This window comes from Pteropus alecto, unplaced genomic scaffold (genome assembly GCF_000325575.1).
Source record: "Pteropus alecto unplaced genomic scaffold, ASM32557v1 scaffold123, whole genome shotgun sequence".
NCBI lineage: Eukaryota > Metazoa > Chordata > Mammalia > Chiroptera > Pteropodidae > Pteropus > Pteropus alecto.
The window spans coordinates 4,982,662-4,999,492 of record NW_006433950.1 but is presented as its reverse complement, the minus strand read 5'-3'; the positions used below and the strand labels follow the sequence as shown (position 1 = coordinate 4,999,492).

Here is a 16,831-nt window from a genome sequence, read left to right as displayed (position 1 = left end):
AGGGGCCCAGCGTTCACCCACAAGGTAGGCTCCTTCCCCCACCCCTCTACCTGGCAGGGCCTCCTCATCCTCCAGGTCACTTTCTCGAAGAATCCTCCCCTGAGTCTCCACACTCCACGAGGGAGACCCCGTCATCATTCATCACACACCTGACTTCTCTTTCACAGCACTTACCAATCGGTAACTACAGAGTTGTTGGAACTATTGTGCGTTTCATAATCTCTTCTACGAGACTGCAATCTCCTAAAAGAAGTTAGCTCTTTTTATTCTCCATTATATCCCAGCACTTGGCTCCAGTATATAACCGGCTGGAGATTTCTTTATAAGAATTTTTTTTAAAAAGCTTTAACGCTGATGGAAACAGATTAGCGAGTGTCTGGGCTGGGGTGGGAAATAAAACTGACTGCAGAGGCCCGAGGAATCTTTTGGGGGTGCTGGAAATGTTCTAAAACTGCTATGGGGATGGCTGTGCAACCGCGAATTTACCAAAAATTACTGAATTGTACAGTTTTATAAGATGAATTGATGGTATGTAAATCGGACATACATAGAGTTTATCGGTAAATGGCTTTAAAAAGGAAGACTGATACGTTTGAACACAAAAAATTTTAAACTTTTACATAAAAAGAATTATAAAATCAAAAGGCAAACACTAAAGGAAAAAAATATTTGCAATCTATACGGCAGAAAGGGGCTTAATATTCTTAATAAAAGAAACATTCCAAATTTAAATACATATACACACATAAATCTATACGTATATATACACCCATAGAAAAATTCACTTAAATGAATAATGAAGGCTCTTCAATATAGAAACAATTTAACTGCACCAAAGTCAAAAAAATTATAAATATAATTTACATTAAGTTAATTTAGTTTTGCCTATTAAATTTGCAAAAAAATTTATCATAATAATACACACTGCTGGTGAGTGCAAAATCAAATATTCTGATAGTCTGCAATTAGAAATGCCAATTATTATAACTCTGCTTAAGGCCAACTGGACAAAATCTATCGAAACCTAATATGTTCATATCTTTTCATCTAGTTATTCTACTTCTAAGACTTCATCATAGGGAAATTGAGAAATCTGTCAAGATTATAAGGATATTCATCATACTGTTATTTATAATAATTTATAGAAACTGAAAACCACCAAGACGCTCGACAGGAGGTCAGAGGGGAAACTGGTCTGTATGTGATGAAATACTAGACTAACACGTGTGAGAATTTTCATATTGTTTTATGAAAAATGTAAATAAAAAACTACTGTTATATGAGAAATTAATAACAAGATATTTACACAACAGGATCCTAGTTTCATAAAATGAAAAAAAAATGTAGATATGTAAATATTCACAGAAAAAAATGAGTGGGAGAAAAATAAGGCGAAAAGTGAACGTGGGTATAATTTCAATTTTCTTCTTTAGATATCTGTATGTTCTTCAAATTTTCAAAAATAAATGTATAATATTTTTAAAATCAGGAAAAAGAGATTGCATTCGAGAATTTAAGTTCATTTCATGGCATTTCTCATGTTTACCGGGACATTCTTTTTGATGACCCTAAATTTGCAAAATTTTTCCATTTTTCTGCTCTGGTACTATTGAAATCTGACTTGGAATGTTGCTCAACGCTCTAGGAAATTTCGATTTGACCACAATGAATACAAATAATAATGATTGGCTAATTTTGTCACTACGTCAAAAAAAGTGCAAGAGAAAAAAAACCCCAAACCTAAATGCCCTCTCTTATTATTTATTAAGTAATTAGATTAGTGCCAGATACATAAAAGGCCAGGTAGAGTTTGTTAAATTTTTCTTTAAAGAGAACAGCAAGTAACTCTGGAAAAGAGCTGAACATTAAATAATTTAATATGAACTCACTCTGTCACACAAATAAGTTCACTTTCCATTTTGGACAGGTACATGTAGAACATCAGATATCGCACAATAATTTGGAACAGCTGTTGGCAGATTTCCAAATATGTTAAAAATTTTTTTCATTTAATCCCATTAAAGTTTTTCCACGGAGTATATAGTCATGCAATTATATTAATAGTTGTCTGGTCACATAATATATTTCTTGAGATCTATAAAAGATTCTCTGACATAAATGACGATTATATAGTTTAATAAGCATTTGGAAAGGTATTTTAGATGTAAACTGCCAACATGTCAGGCCTTTATCAATGGCTGAAAGATGTGGGATGCTAGGTCCTCTGGAGCATAGGCTTTATTTTCCACCTATTTTAAACCATTATATAAAAATCCTACCTCTTCCTCTCATATCAAGGGATGCTTCTTCTAAAAGGACTTCATCATACGGAGAAGTCAGACACGGCATTGAATGAATAAAATACCAGTTTACAGGAGACTCACTAAAAAGAAGCCTAATGGATCTCAACTTTCAGTAGAGTGAAATAAAATTTAAAATCTTCAAATGGGCTGGGAAAAGTCCTTTATTTATAAGTGCTGGGATACTCTGATTTCAAAGGAGTATATTTCTAATATGGCTTTTAACAGATTTTGCTGGTAACATTTTATATTTTGCACTCTATCGAAATTTGCACTATTTCAGTCATATTTTCTACATAATTTTCGCTGTAAAATGCTTATGACTTGGCAGCCATCCCCTGACAAATGGGCTATGTATTTATCTGGCCCCTGAGTCTTGTGGTAACATATGGTTTACTACAAAGCAATACGAAGATGTTTTTTCATTCATTCATTCAGTAGTTCTTTTTCGTGGTATATTTAAAACTTATAGAATATCCACTGTGTACTAGACACTGTATAAAGTGTTATAAATACAATGATAAAAACGAGTCAGGTCCTGTTTTGTAGTTTAATAGGAAAGAGAGAAATATAAACCAACAGTTAGAGAAATACTTATCACAGAAGTACGAATATACTGCTATGGGAGGCGGGAAGAAATGACGAAGGAAGGAATCTGCAAAGTCCTTGTTTGCTGAATACATAGTTACCCAGCACGAACGATTTGCAAAGCACTGGGGGCTGGCAAGACAGAGGGAGAGAAACTTCTAGAAGCTCTCCAGGAGCTCATGTTTACAGATACAGTATACGAATATACATAGCTTACAATGTATATAGTACTTTTATCTATCTATCTATCTATCTATCTATTTATTTATTTAGTAAAATATATAGTATTTTAGATTGTGATAAGTGCTATGGAGAAAAATTAACCCAAGTAAGTCAGGCATGCGTGCCGGGGTGAACGGTACCATCTTACCCGGGATGGTCAGAGAGGGCCCCTCAGATCAGATGATACCCGAGCAGAGGAATGCAAGAAATGAGGATAGAAACCCTCCAGATACCTGGGAGCAGGAGAGTTCAGGCCCGAGGGAACATTACGTGCAAAGGCCTTGGGGCAGAAGCCAGAGCTTGAAGTGGATGTGAGGTCCTAGGATTTTACTCTGAACAGGCTGGGGAGCGACCTAAGAGCGAGCGAGAGAGTGTAACGGGCTGATTTATGTTTTAAAAAGGGCCCTGCAGATGCTGTGTTAAAACAGACCGGACGTAGGAGCGAGAGAAGGTGGGAGGCTGCAGCGGCCGTGGCTCCCACGTAAGTGGCAGAGGTGGTGAGAAGCGGTTAGGTTTTGAATATTTCTGGCAGAAAATCTGGCGGGATTTCCTGGTATCTCCACAGAAGAGGAAGTATTTAAGCAGGGTCTTTAAGGGGGAGGAGATGCTCACCAGACAGAAAAGGGAATGACGAAACAGGAGGCGTGACAGACAGCACGGAGGATGAAGGGGCCCGGCGAACTCAGGCGCAGCAAGAAGCTGTGTGACAGGAGTTTAGGGTCAGGCACCAGAGTGAGGCACCGGGGAGAGATCGGACCAGGGCGGTGGTCAGTGGCCTCGTGGGATGTGCGAGCTTTGCCTTAAGGGGCAAGAGAGACCCAGCGAACCGTAGAGAGCAAGGGGTGACAAGTCAGACATGTTTACAGGAACGCAATTCTCCTGGCCCCTGGGGAGCACGCGAGGAACATCCGTCGGGGGAATGTTAAAACTGCCGGTGGGAGACGGTCAGTGAGGGGCTGACCTGAGATAGTGTCCGTGGAACTGGAGGAAAGAAACCCCTCGGGAGACTCTGACGAGGTGGCACTGCCGGTGCCCAGAGACCGCAGGAGGGATGTAGGCGACGGGGGACGCTGGCGACAGCTGGACTGGCGGACTGGAAGGCGAAGGCCAGGGCAACGCCGCTAGCGGGGTTCCTGTGAAAGGGACCCTCACGAAAAAGTCGGTCGCTCCCTGTCGCACGTGGGCCCCAAACCCGCGCACGTCTCTCAAAGTCACAGCCGGTGTCCTCGTCCCAGAGCCACGTCCCTGCCTGACCAGGGTGTCGCGCTGCGGTCTCGTCTCCTACCCTCCCCAGCTCTCCCGCTTCGCTCCGGACGTGTCCCCCTCGGATGCTTCCCTCAAACGTAGCTTGGAGGCTCTGCTGTTCCCTACGCCCAGAACATTCTTCCCGCAGGTATCTGCGTGGCCTGCTCCTGCACCTCCGTGAGGTCTTTGAGCCAAGGTCACTCCAGGACAGCCTTCTGCAACCGCCCATGTGCAAGGCCCCGCCAACACTGGTTTCCTGCCCCGTCACCTGCTTAATTTATCTCCGCACTCGCTGTCCCTCGGACATTTTTTTCTATTTTTTTTTAACGTCTCCCTCTCTCTCTCCTATTTTTAAATTTCAACCCCCTTCCTCTCTCTGCCCCTCAAGAAATAAACTCAAAGAAGACAGGAATCTGTTGTTGTTTTTTGCAAATTCATCTTGAGTGCCTAAAACCTGGCACAGAGTCGGGGGAGCTAAATACATTTGCTTAATGGAGTAATACGGATCACGTGCATGAGCTGTACCTGCCAGACTTTCAGGTAGAGCCACCCAGGAGGCGGTTGGAACTGGAGCACTATGGGTCACAAGGGAGAGCAGGGATGGAGACAGAGGTTTGGGATCGTCGGGATAAAGGCACGGAAATCCCAGAAGCACTCAGAGGGAAGGAGCCCAGCAGTTCAGCATTCAGACCCTGGAGCCAGAAGCCTGGACTCCAATCTTGGTCTTGACGCTTGTTGCGTATAAATCTGGAACAAGGCCTGAAGCCTCTCTGTGCCTCGGTGTCCTCATCTCTAAAATGGGGTTTTAATAACATCTGCTTCAGGGGGTTGTGGTAAGATGTAAAGCGCGGAGCTGGCACGTGGGAGTACGTGAGAACTGAAAGCGAGGGGGAACGCGGGGAAGGGTGGCATTTTCTCTGGACAAGAGGGCGACGTCCGTGTCCTGGAAGCCAGAGCGTGTTTCCGTGTTTCCCGGCTGATCTAGTTTCCTCATTTCCTTACGCTCTGCGGTGAACCAACAGCGGTCCTCTCTGCTTCTCTGCTTTGAGTCTGTTGCTGTTCTTGTTTTATTTGTTTCCTCTACAGTCTCGTCGAAGGAAATCAGAGAACTTCCCTGAAGGTGTTTTGAATTTGAGCATGGTATACTGGGAGGCATATAGCATAGCAGATAGAGCACGGCCCTTAGGATCAGATGCGTATGGGCTTTTTTCCCCAGCTCTGCCGCTCGGATATGGAATCGAGTCTCTCCTGGTTTCTGCGACAGCGATGATGGTATCTACGGCTCAAGCACCTGAAGAGGAGGAGGTGCTGAATGGATGATGTCATTGTGAGGACGAATTGTGAGAGTGTTCATTAAACACGGAGCACAGGCCCCGGCAGCCTGAACAAACACGCCCAGTAAGGAGGCTGCGTCGAGCCTTGTTTTTACGATCGGCATGCCTGTGGCGAAGGCCCGTTTAAGGGACCAGTGTCAGGTCTGAACTTTCTATGTCTCCCTGTCACCAAAAAGCATTTTCACTTCAGAACGGATTACTTTCCTAAGGTTTTGCTGAAGCACTAAGGCTTCGTATGAGGTACACTTAGAGCGATTAGACGTTGCTATCAGGTTTGTTCTGGGTCTTGGAAAATAATAGAGGTGCCTTATGGTTGTTCTGTTTGCATTTGAGTCTTTTTTTATTCCCCAGTGTGTGGCTGGCTCCGAGCACAGAGGGCTGATAACTGTCCGTGTTTAATTCTTCAAATACTACTTTCCCCATACAGAAGCTGACATGGCTCAGCGGCCGCTTTAAAACAATGTACCAGAAGGCTTATACCTATGAAAATGTTAGTGAGGATTTCAGAACTGATTGCCTGTTGCGGGCTTACCTGTTTTAAGGGTACTCCTTAAAATTATATTTTCCTGATTACAAAAGAATACATGTTCATATGAGATAATTTGGAAAACGAGACAAGCTCAAAGGAGAAAGCCCTACCACTCTGAGATATAACAGTTCTGTGTGAATCCTGCAAACCTTTCCAGATGTCCCCTCCATGGAAGGAGTGTCTGTGTGTGACAATGACATTCGGATGACACTGAACATTCTTATATAACTTGCTTTTTAAGTTAACTAATACATACATTCATTTATTCATTCAGTCGAGCAAACCAAACACCTACTAGGTGCCAGGTACTGTACAAAGGATAGAGGATGAAGGAGACGAGCATATATATATATAAAATCGTCACGGTAAACAGGGAGGTGCTGACAAAGGCAGCAGGAAGCACGGCAGGTGCACGTGAGAGGGAGCAGAAGCGGCTGCCCGGGCCACAGCGGTGTCAGGAGAGCACCCTACAGGAGGTGGCACGGAAGCTGCTACTAACAGGCAACACGGAAGTTCCTCAAGGAAAGACGGAGGAGGCAGGTCAGCACAGGGTGTCACAGGAAGGCCCTGAATACGAAACTGCACGGCTAGTCGCGTCCTGTGAAAACCCGGTGTGGGCGACAAGGGGACCGCGTAGGGGCGACGGGCCTGGACGTGCGGGAGCCAGGCAACGAGCAGCCGCTGCGGTGTCAGGAGCAGGGGGCGGACGTGCTCCGCTTTATGTCCTGGTTAGAAAATGTACTGCAGCTTTAAGGATTAAGACAGAGAGGCAAAGAGGAAAGAAAACTTGAGTGAGTCGTAAAAAGGCAGTGACGCTCTAACGAATGGAGGTGGAGAGGCCAGGATCCTAGGGGGCAAGCACCTTCTTTCCCTTCTTCCGTCCACGGACTGGGAATCAGCCGGAGGAACAAAGATGTGGCCCAGCTCCTCTACCCCGAGAGCTCACACTCTGGTAGCACGGAATGGGTGAAAATGCACGACTGCTGCGTGGCCGGCACGCCTTCCCCTGTTTCTCTGGGAGCAGGACCCCTGTCACCCTCGGGAACTCCATCCATCTCTGTGTCACAGCCCCGGAGTCTGAGTAGGGACGGTCACATCCCAATGCTCCTCCGACAGCAGGGGCGGGAACTAGGCATCTCACTCACAACGAGTGGGTCTGGGACGGCCGACGAGATCGCTCCCAGGGAAAGGGGACAGAACAAGGAACCAGAAAAAGAAACCACTGCCTTCTTCTAAGATCCCACATGGTCTTCGAGACCACATACCCCGTGGGCTGTCGGAGCCCTCCTGGGTTTCCAGGTGAGAGCCCATCCAGGTTGATGCCACGCAGAAGAGAGCCAAGCCAGGAAGCAGAGAAAAACAGTGATCGACGACATCTTTCGAGAAGCTGGAGTCAGCCAAGGGCTCCCAGACATCTAAGTTAAGTCAATAAACTCATCCTTTCCCACAGGGAGTTTCTTTGGGTTTTTGTCACTTGTAATTGAAAGAGTGCTGACTACTTCAGGGAGAGGGACGCAGAATCCCGTTAAGTGCAGCACAACGTGACGGGTACAGTAGAGGTAAGATGCGAGTGGCACGGAGAAGAGGGCAGTCAACTCCACTCGGAGGTAAGTTAAGTGCAGCACAACGTGACGGGTACAGTAGAGGTATCTGTAAGATGCGAGTGGCACGGAGGAGAGGGCAGTCAACTCCACTCGGAGGTAAGACGAGGTAGCTCACACAGGACCTGATGTTTACGTGAATCTTGAAGAATTGACTCACCTGGCAACAGGATATTCTATGCAGAAGAAATAGAATGAGCAGAGGCAAGGAAGTACGGAAGCACGTGGAATGTTCGGGGGTGATGGGGAGACAGTCCGCTATGGAAAAGCACTGAGTTCACAGCAGAAAGCAGACTGTGAAGGAACTGATATGTTCTGTGGGTGATGAGACCATTTCCCTTCTCATTTAACCTCTCCAGACCACAGCTGCTTCACGGGTAAACTTCATGGGTAGATCAAAACGAATCACTACAAATTGATCAAAGTATTCAAAGACCTTACCTGCTGGTAGAATTCATCATCTTTGGGGGTCAGATAAGGAAGCCAAGTGTCTTCAAGCTCTTCAAGAAGCCTCAGTTTCTGTTTTAAAATGATAATAATTATAGGTGACTGATTATAAAGTGACCCAAAATATAAGATAATCTCTTATTTTTCCAATAAGAGAATAGCAAAACAAAAATGTAGCCGACCTGAATGTATAAACTTGCAGAGATAGAAATTAGTCAAATGGTCAATCATAAAATGTATTAATTTAATTAGATGCATTCAACTACACATTGTAGAAATAACGATTTTATTCCCTCTCATGTTTCCTGAAACAATTTGATTCACTCTTGAACGAATCTTTAACATCGGGGTCTTTTTCATCACTAGAACCGCCTTCTGAGTCATCCAATACAGTTTTCCGGAGCAAAGCTTCCTGTCTGTAGGATCCGCTGGAGATGGAGCAGGTTTTGAATACTTCCGTGATACCATCACTGGAAATACCAAACCAAGCTATAAGTACCCGTGTGCATAACATCAAGATGTGTGGAATATTTATTCATCCTGTAAACCTTTATTTGAGACCATTATTTACATTATTACTTTTCTTAAGTGATCTTTCGTTGCTAGAATACTTATTAAATCTGTGATAATCATCTGTTTCTTTTCTTTTTCAATTATATGAAGAAATCTTTTTAAGCATCCACAGCTAGCACTGTCTGAAGCCATTTAAAGATACTGTCTTCCCAAATACAGATATTCCCTGCTTTCTAAGAGTTCACATTACATCACTTCGCTTCTACAATGACCTACATTAGTACCTGTTTTCATGAACCATAAGAAATCCGAAGAGGGTTTTCGCCTTTAAGAAAAAAGGCAAAAAGTAAAAATACTGTTCAGAGTTTGTTTCGCAGTGAGCTGTTATAGAGGCAGTGGCACCCCAGCAGCGGGAGGGGCCCCGCCCAGCTCCTTCCTCAGAAACCACACTCGGCATCTCAGCACCCAGCCGCCCTGGTCTTGAGCTGTCTGTGAGCATCTGTGCTTTGTCTCAATTCACCTTGTGCATCGATTAGCGAGATGAGCCTAAGGTATCAGAAAAGCCTAAAACAGCTCGTAAGTGTTATGCTTAGCAAAGAACTGAATGGAGTTAGCGTTTTGATCATGAAGGAAATAATGACATTGTGTGTGTGATGCATCTGCCTGCATCCACCACATGTGCTACTGACACACAGCAAGAAAGAATCTTGAAGGCTGCCAGTTTCTATTGGTTTGGTTAGTAGCAAAGTGGTCTCTTCCAGTCGGTACCCAGAAATGGATAAAATGGAAAGCCTGTTGCTTGAGTAGATTGATGGGTGTACAAAGCGTAATGTTCCATTATCTTACATTTAAGGAGACATCAGTCTTTTTAATAAGTGAAACTATACTATACTTACATTATTTCTACTTTACACATAATTCCTGCTTTTACTATATGTCAAACTTATTTTCGGTTTTATGTGTTATTTGGTATGACTTGGTAGGTTATTTTGGGGGGTCTAAGAAGACTCGAAAATTGTTCCACATAAGTTAATGGTAACTGTCTATTCCCTTTACGCTATTTCAGCTTGAGTTTTCATAGAAAAGCTCTACTTTCAGATAGTGGGGCAAACCTGTATTGCCATGCTGCTCAAACAGTGTACGCGAGGTCCCCACGTTACAAAGTACGTTGTAAGGAATCAAATACACATCAGGTGGTGCCTTCCTTCCGAAGGATTATTTTTCAAAGGTATCTGACCTTACATTCAAATACATATATACTATGTGTGTGTGTGTGTGTACATGGCATATAAATGGCATATGTGTGTGTACACAGACACACATACACATTGAAATTACACAGCATAAAAATTTTCTGAAAGAAAAATGGAAAAGGCAGAAACAATTGATTTTCCAATAAACCTGCAATAAAATGTGTACTCAGGCTGCTGGCAGCCACTAGCAGACCTTGGAGAGGATTAGGAAATGGTGTGCCTTGTTCTGGGCTGAGGCAGTCCTGCTCTGAGGGGCCTGGCTCGGTGAACACAACTGGATTTCAGCCCCCACCTACTCCAAGGAGCATTGTCATCATGCGTGAACCACCTGCTCAACCAAACACGGTGGCCCTGAGCACGTCCTCCCCCACCCGGGAAAGCAGACTTCTCCCACTAAACCATCCCAGAGTAGCCCAGAGCAACCTTTGGGCAGAACTCAAATTCTTTCTGGATCTTTTGTATAATCATCCACAGTGAATAAAGAAAATAGGAATAGAGCCCCAGCAACCAGCTAAACTAAGAGGCAAGACAGGAAATTCTACTTACAATATTCTAGTCCGTTTCTTGAATGAAAGCTTTCTGCTTTGACTATACGTATTTTCTCATCTATAATAAGACTGGCTTACCAGGTAAACTATAATCAATTTTCCTCTACGAAGTACCTATAAATACTAACACAAACCATTAGTTTTGATAAATCACTGATGAAGTGGTTTACCTATTTTCAGCATCAGCCATTATTTAGGACATAGAACGAACTAATGATACTTCCATGCATATACCTGCACATTCATGCACTCCATCACAAATTTAATCAAAATCTATACTTCCATTTTTACTTCAAGCTCAAGAAAGCCTGTATTGTCCTATGAATCCTTACCAGTCATTTTTACAGACAGAATATTTGAAAGCCCCTCCACCAGAATTTAACCCGTTGCTAAAGCCTTGAATAACTCAAATGCACACGGTATCTCAAACTCTGAAATGCCTCCTCCTTAAGCACAAACCCTTATAATCTCGTCAGAGGTCCATAACGCTAACCTGTGTATAAGAAGGAGATTCACAAAGGTAGATTCCCATAAGGAATTACATATTCCACTCTGACTGGATTAAAAAGCAACGGACCTGTCCTACAAATCGACAAGCACCAGCGAGGCTGAAATTCTGTTTATAATTAATACTTTAGCTAAAGTATCATAAAACCAATCACTTCTCAGCTCAGTGGAGGTCCAGTGTATCAAACAGGTATAAAACATTGGAATTTGGCTCTACCAAAAGGATGAAATTCTACAAGAATGTTCCTACTAAAGAGCGAGCAGAATTTAATGGTCTTCCTCCATAGGGAATTTTAACTTTTAATACCATAAGCATCATTATATCTATAGGAAAGGAGAGAATGAAGGGTCAGGAAATCGCTCAGCTTGAGAACAGGTGACATCTGCTCTGCACATCAGCTTTCACAACCTGAAATTTTACCAATTAAATAACGAGATCAACTGTAAGTAACCATATTTATCCATTTAAAAAGGACTTTTGGTTATATTTACTTTGGTAAAAGCAATCAGGAATCAACATTAGATTGAATTAGTAGTTTATGAACATCACACATTTCTTAAAAATTAAGATTGCCTTATAAAAAGGCGAAGTCCCTCTGGGCACAGCTATGGAGCAGCAAGCCCTCTCGTACTCAGGAGTACAAAATAGTATAATACCGATGGACGGCAATGGACAATTCCTATCAAAATTCAAATGCATTTCCCCTTTGATCCAGAACTCCTACTTCCAAGGATTTTTTCTACAGGTATACTGTACCATGCTCAGGAGAATGCATGCACAAGCTAACTCACTGGATCACATTTATAGCACAAAAGCTTGGAGACATACTAAAAACCGCTTAACTGTACACTTTCAAAGGGTGGATTTTATGGGATGTAAATTGTATGTTAACTAAACAAAAAGATGAGAAGCAATTCAAGCGTTCATCCACAGAGGAGGGGTAATAAACCATGGTACGTCCACACGATCAAATGTACACAAAGCAATAGTAAACAAGAACGAGGAAGCTCCTGTCAGTGAAATAAAAAGCTCTCTAGGACTTATCGGGATGTAAAAGCCCAGGGACAGAACATCTGCTTGTATCTGCATAGAGAAACATAAAGGAAGGTGACAAACTATTCATGTGGTCATCTGTCAGGGGCAGAGGTGGCAAATGACTAGAAGGCGACAGGGGTGGAACAGGACTATTTAAAATACTCCGTTTCCTATTGTTTTGATTTTGAACTAAGTAAACATATTGCCTATTCAACATATTACTTATTATCAACTCAAACATATTACCCATTAATTCTTGATGTGGAATTCAGTTATAAAATGAAGAGGATTCTTTGGCTTTAAGAAATTGCACACTTTTGTGATGTACAATGATGTATCTGAGGGGCACACTAAAGAGTGAAGAGGGAAAGAAACAGCTCTGACAATTTTTTTGTCAAACGCCGACCAGCTCGTAAACACACACATTACAACGCACTCTGCAGCGGAGGCAGCTGGCGCCTGTGGTTGCTGCTCAGATCTAGTCAACTGGGGCTCTCCAGCCTGATGTACAAATGGACCCACAGAGCTGGGCCCTGCAGAACACTGCTCTGCTCATGCGCTTCTTTGCTTTTACACTCGTGTCAAATACAGCAAGCTGCTCACAAGTGCCACAAAGGAACCCGAGGACGCAAGTCTTTGAATAAGAAAAATCCTCAGCTCTTAGCTCTACAAACTTTGCTTCTCGATGATGACCTTCATTCCCTTTGCTGAAATGTCGTTAGACATACGTTGGAACCTCTCCAACTATCCTCCAAGTCTCTTTAATGTTCTCTCGCTCCTTTTCGAAAATCTGTTGTCTCTTTATGCTACATCCAGAGTGAATTCCTCAGTACTCTCTTCCATTTCACCAACTCTCTTTTTAACTGTATCAGGTCTAAAATTCATCCCATCGATTGAGGTTATTTTTTCCTATGACTAGATGTTTTATTCCCAAATTTTGTAAATGGCTCTTTGTTCACGGATAGCTAGATGCTCCTGTTCTATTTCTGCATATTTGGGGGCATTATTAAATTTCATTTTGATCACTGTGATGCCTTCACTTATCCTTTGAATTTCCTGCACATGCTTATTTCAGTCTTTGACTTTTCTGCAAAAATCTCATCTGTAATGAATTTTTGTTTTCACTGTTGATTGTGTTAGCTATCTTCACTAGCATTTACTCTCTTCAAGTATTTTGATATTTTGTTTTGAAGGTTCATTCTGAGTGGACAACTTTTTGTCTTTGCTTTCTCTCCCCTCCTCTCTCTCCATCTTTGCTCATCTTCTCCCACACAGTGTTTCAGCAGGTGCCTCCCCCAGGATCCGCATACCGCCAGGCTAGGACGCAGCCTCGTAAAATGCTGATTCAAAGCATCGCCATCTCTTCCCAACTCCTCCACGATCAGACCGCTTCGGTTCCTATTCTTGAAGGTCTATCTATCTTATTCTGTCCCTCGAAACCCATATAAAGCTATTTCCCCTTTTTTCAGTCTCCTTTAATGAGAAGTACAACTTCGCCTCCGCCCTTGGCCTCGTTCTGATCCCATTTCAAGTGGTGAACTGTCACTCTCCATTATCCCGTAGGACCTAAACTCACGTCGCTATTTTTTTGTTTGTTTCTTTCTTTCTTTCCACACTTGGCAGGACTACTGTTTCAATCCAGCTCATGCCTTCTTAATTCTCTTTGTGGCTCATGACAACATCCTGTCTGGAAGTCCAACCATGACTCTTTTCTTACCTTCTATTCTTTTAATGTGTTATCGGTCACTGATATGTGTTTGGAGCAGAAGGCATACACAATTGTGAGCTTACTGCGCCATCTGACAAGAAGGCACAGATGATTTCTTTGTGATAAAAATTCTCAGCAGGAGAGTCACTAGGTCAAAGGTATATTCTATTAAGACTCTTGATTCATATTGTGAAATTGCCCTCCAGGAAAACGGTATCCATTTCATGCCCATCAATAGACAATACCCATTTCTTCATATACTCACACACCAGTTATTATCAAACGTTTAAATCTTTGGCAAGTCGTTAAATGAAAAAAAAAAAAAAAAGACGAGTTCACTCTCACCTTCTTTAACTGTTAATCAGGTTGAGTAACTTTTCATGCATTAACTGTCATTTGCAGGCACTCTCCTGTGAAATTTCTGTTCATATCTTCTGTCCTCTTTGTGCTGAGGTATCTATCTTTTCCAGATTTAAATCTAAGAATCTACACTTTGTGCCCATGGGAAGACAATGAATCTCTTTTATTATGAGCAACTTTTTGACAAATTAATTAGTTCCTGGTGGAGCTCATGTCTCTTGCGTGAAGCTAGAACGCTCTGTTTTCCAGCACTTATTAAATGTCCCCCCGAAGACATCACCTTTCACTACAGTTCATACTTCGCCAAGATTTCCACAAAGTAGCCATAGCATTCCTTGATCCCATAAATTACTATTTCAATGGAATTTTTTTTAAAATAAGTAAAATAAATCATGGGTACGAAATATATACTTTAGCTCTTCGGATGATAATTTGAGTATTAAAACCTATTTGAGACAAATAGGTTTTAATACTCAAATTATCATCCGAAGAGCTAACTTGATCTTAAGTTCCCACCTACAGTCATCAAGTTTAAGACTATAGTTCAAGTTTCAAAAGGAAAAGAAAGTTTCCTGAAAATTTTCTATGATGAAAGCAGCTAACCAGGATCTAAAAAGAAGTAAAGGTTGGGGGTTGACTGTGAAAAGGACTGATACTTTGGGAGAAGGGCAGTTTCCACGTCGGAAGAATATACTATTAGCCCCAAAGCAGTTAAGTGAACACAAGAGCAAGGGCGATACCCTTCCAAAGCAGGAAAGAGGGAGAACCAATTCATTGAAACTCCTTCACCTTCGCACCTGTGTTCTAGTTCCAAGAACCCAATAACACACCCCTGACATTTTCCGAGAGGTGAAAAATTCGCCTCTTGTCCACACCTGGTGAGATGAAAAAGTCAAATTCTCTCAATCAGATTCCAATCTTCCGGGAACTTTCCACCCTGAAATGTTACACCTCAGTAGCCTACTCGAAGGTCAGAGAACAGAGCTCCATGAGATGTCACCATGTGTCTTGCCCAGCTCAGCATGACTGTGATCGAACCAAGAAGTACTTTCCTGCTAGCAGGCCAATTGCGAATAATAACACTTGAGACCGGTAGGATTTGACTTCTTCGTGATTTCACAAAGCTTGAAGCATTACACCGTGATCCAACAAGCTGCCACGGGAAGGCAGATGTACATGACGTGGCAGGAAAGACATCAGTAAGTGACCTCGGTGGCTGTCCATTTACTCATCCTCAGCTCTCTACTGTCCCTCTCCGGCTCTCTGCTGCTTCCACAACTAGTGCTGCACAATCAGACATTGAATACTTCCCCTTGTGTAGCCCCAACTGAATTACACAAGGCATGATACGGTACCTTCAAAACAACGAAACTTCCTTCACTGCTGACACAGCTATGTCAACTATTAGTTTTGCTTAGCTATAATGAAAGTTAAAGAAAAATACCTAGGTGAAGAAGTTATTTAATAACTACTTTAGAGGTTTATAATACAGAGGAGATATTTCTTTTTGTTTTCATTTATCTTTTCCCAGGATTCCAGAAAGTCAATACATACTCTTTATTATCACAATTTCTTGATTGAGGCATTGAGCAAAACTCTTTAACTTCATCAGCATGTGTTTAATCTTATTTCAATATGTGCATTTTATGTTCTGAAGTTCCCTCTTCTAATTAATTATATCACTAATGAAAAATTACCATTGCTGGCTTGTCTGGTAAAAAGTGAATAATAATTAAAGAAGTACAAATTAGTAGCTGATAGATGGTCACAGGGGTGGGGAGCACGGCCTAGGGAATGCAGTCGGCAGTAATGTCATGGCTGGGTGTAGAGCCAGAGGGAAGATAGAGTAATCGGGGGGATCATCTCACAAACTATATAAGTGTCTAATCAATGTATTCCTGAAACTAATACCAAAATAAAATAAAATGCTAAAAAAAAGTGAATAATAATATTAATAAAGTTACTCTTCTTCGAATATGCCGAGGCTTGCAATCTCATCTATCGCATGTATAATTTCATGACGCTAGGAAATACAAACACTCCGATCTGAGATACAATAACCAGAGGACCAGACTTTCCACTTAGCTATTCAGATTTTAACTGCAGATGTACAGATGCCTCTTTAAGTGGCCTCCAACTGCAAGGGGAAAAAAGCAGGACGAAGCCTAAAACGATTAGGCCCTAGAATCAGACCTTATAGGTTCGGATACTGCCTCTTCTTATTACCAGCGGTGTAACCTTGAGTAAATAACCTCCCTGTGCCTTGGTTTCCCCAGCTGTAAAACAGACTCAGAAATCATACTTACCTCACAGGGCTGTTATGAAGATTAAATTATATGAGTAAAGAGACAAATGGGTATGCGATTCCTGTTCTAAAATAAACACCATTAAGTGTTCAAAACACTTGATTTCAGTATCTGTGTTAATAAAGTTTTAAAATAGACTGAAAAAAACTAACAATTTTGTCTGCCCCACTTCTGCCCACCTTCCTGAGGCCGTGCGCCGATCACCACAGCTCTATGTTACATCGGCGAGCAAGCTCTTCCTCTCCCTAAGTATGTTCTCTTCATCCTTTAATCCTGCCACCTTAAAGATTGTTAGTTAATTAATTCAGTAATTAAACCCCTCCTTATTTTTTTT

General features: G+C 42.2%; 1 protein-coding gene across 8 annotated transcripts in view; it reads right to left on the bottom strand.

Moving 5' to 3' along the window:
- FTO (FTO, alpha-ketoglutarate dependent dioxygenase) overlaps positions 1-16,831 on the bottom strand; it is a 331,224-nt gene that overhangs the window by 242,153 nt on the left and 72,240 nt on the right. For all 8 annotated transcript variants that reach the window (XM_015586964.2, XM_025044569.1, XM_025044570.1 and 5 more), the window contains one exon: positions 8,261-8,338. In XM_015586964.2, the coding sequence (XP_015442450.1) occupies positions 8,261-8,338 (78 nt within the window). The remainder of the gene's footprint in view (positions 1-8,260; positions 8,339-16,831) is intronic.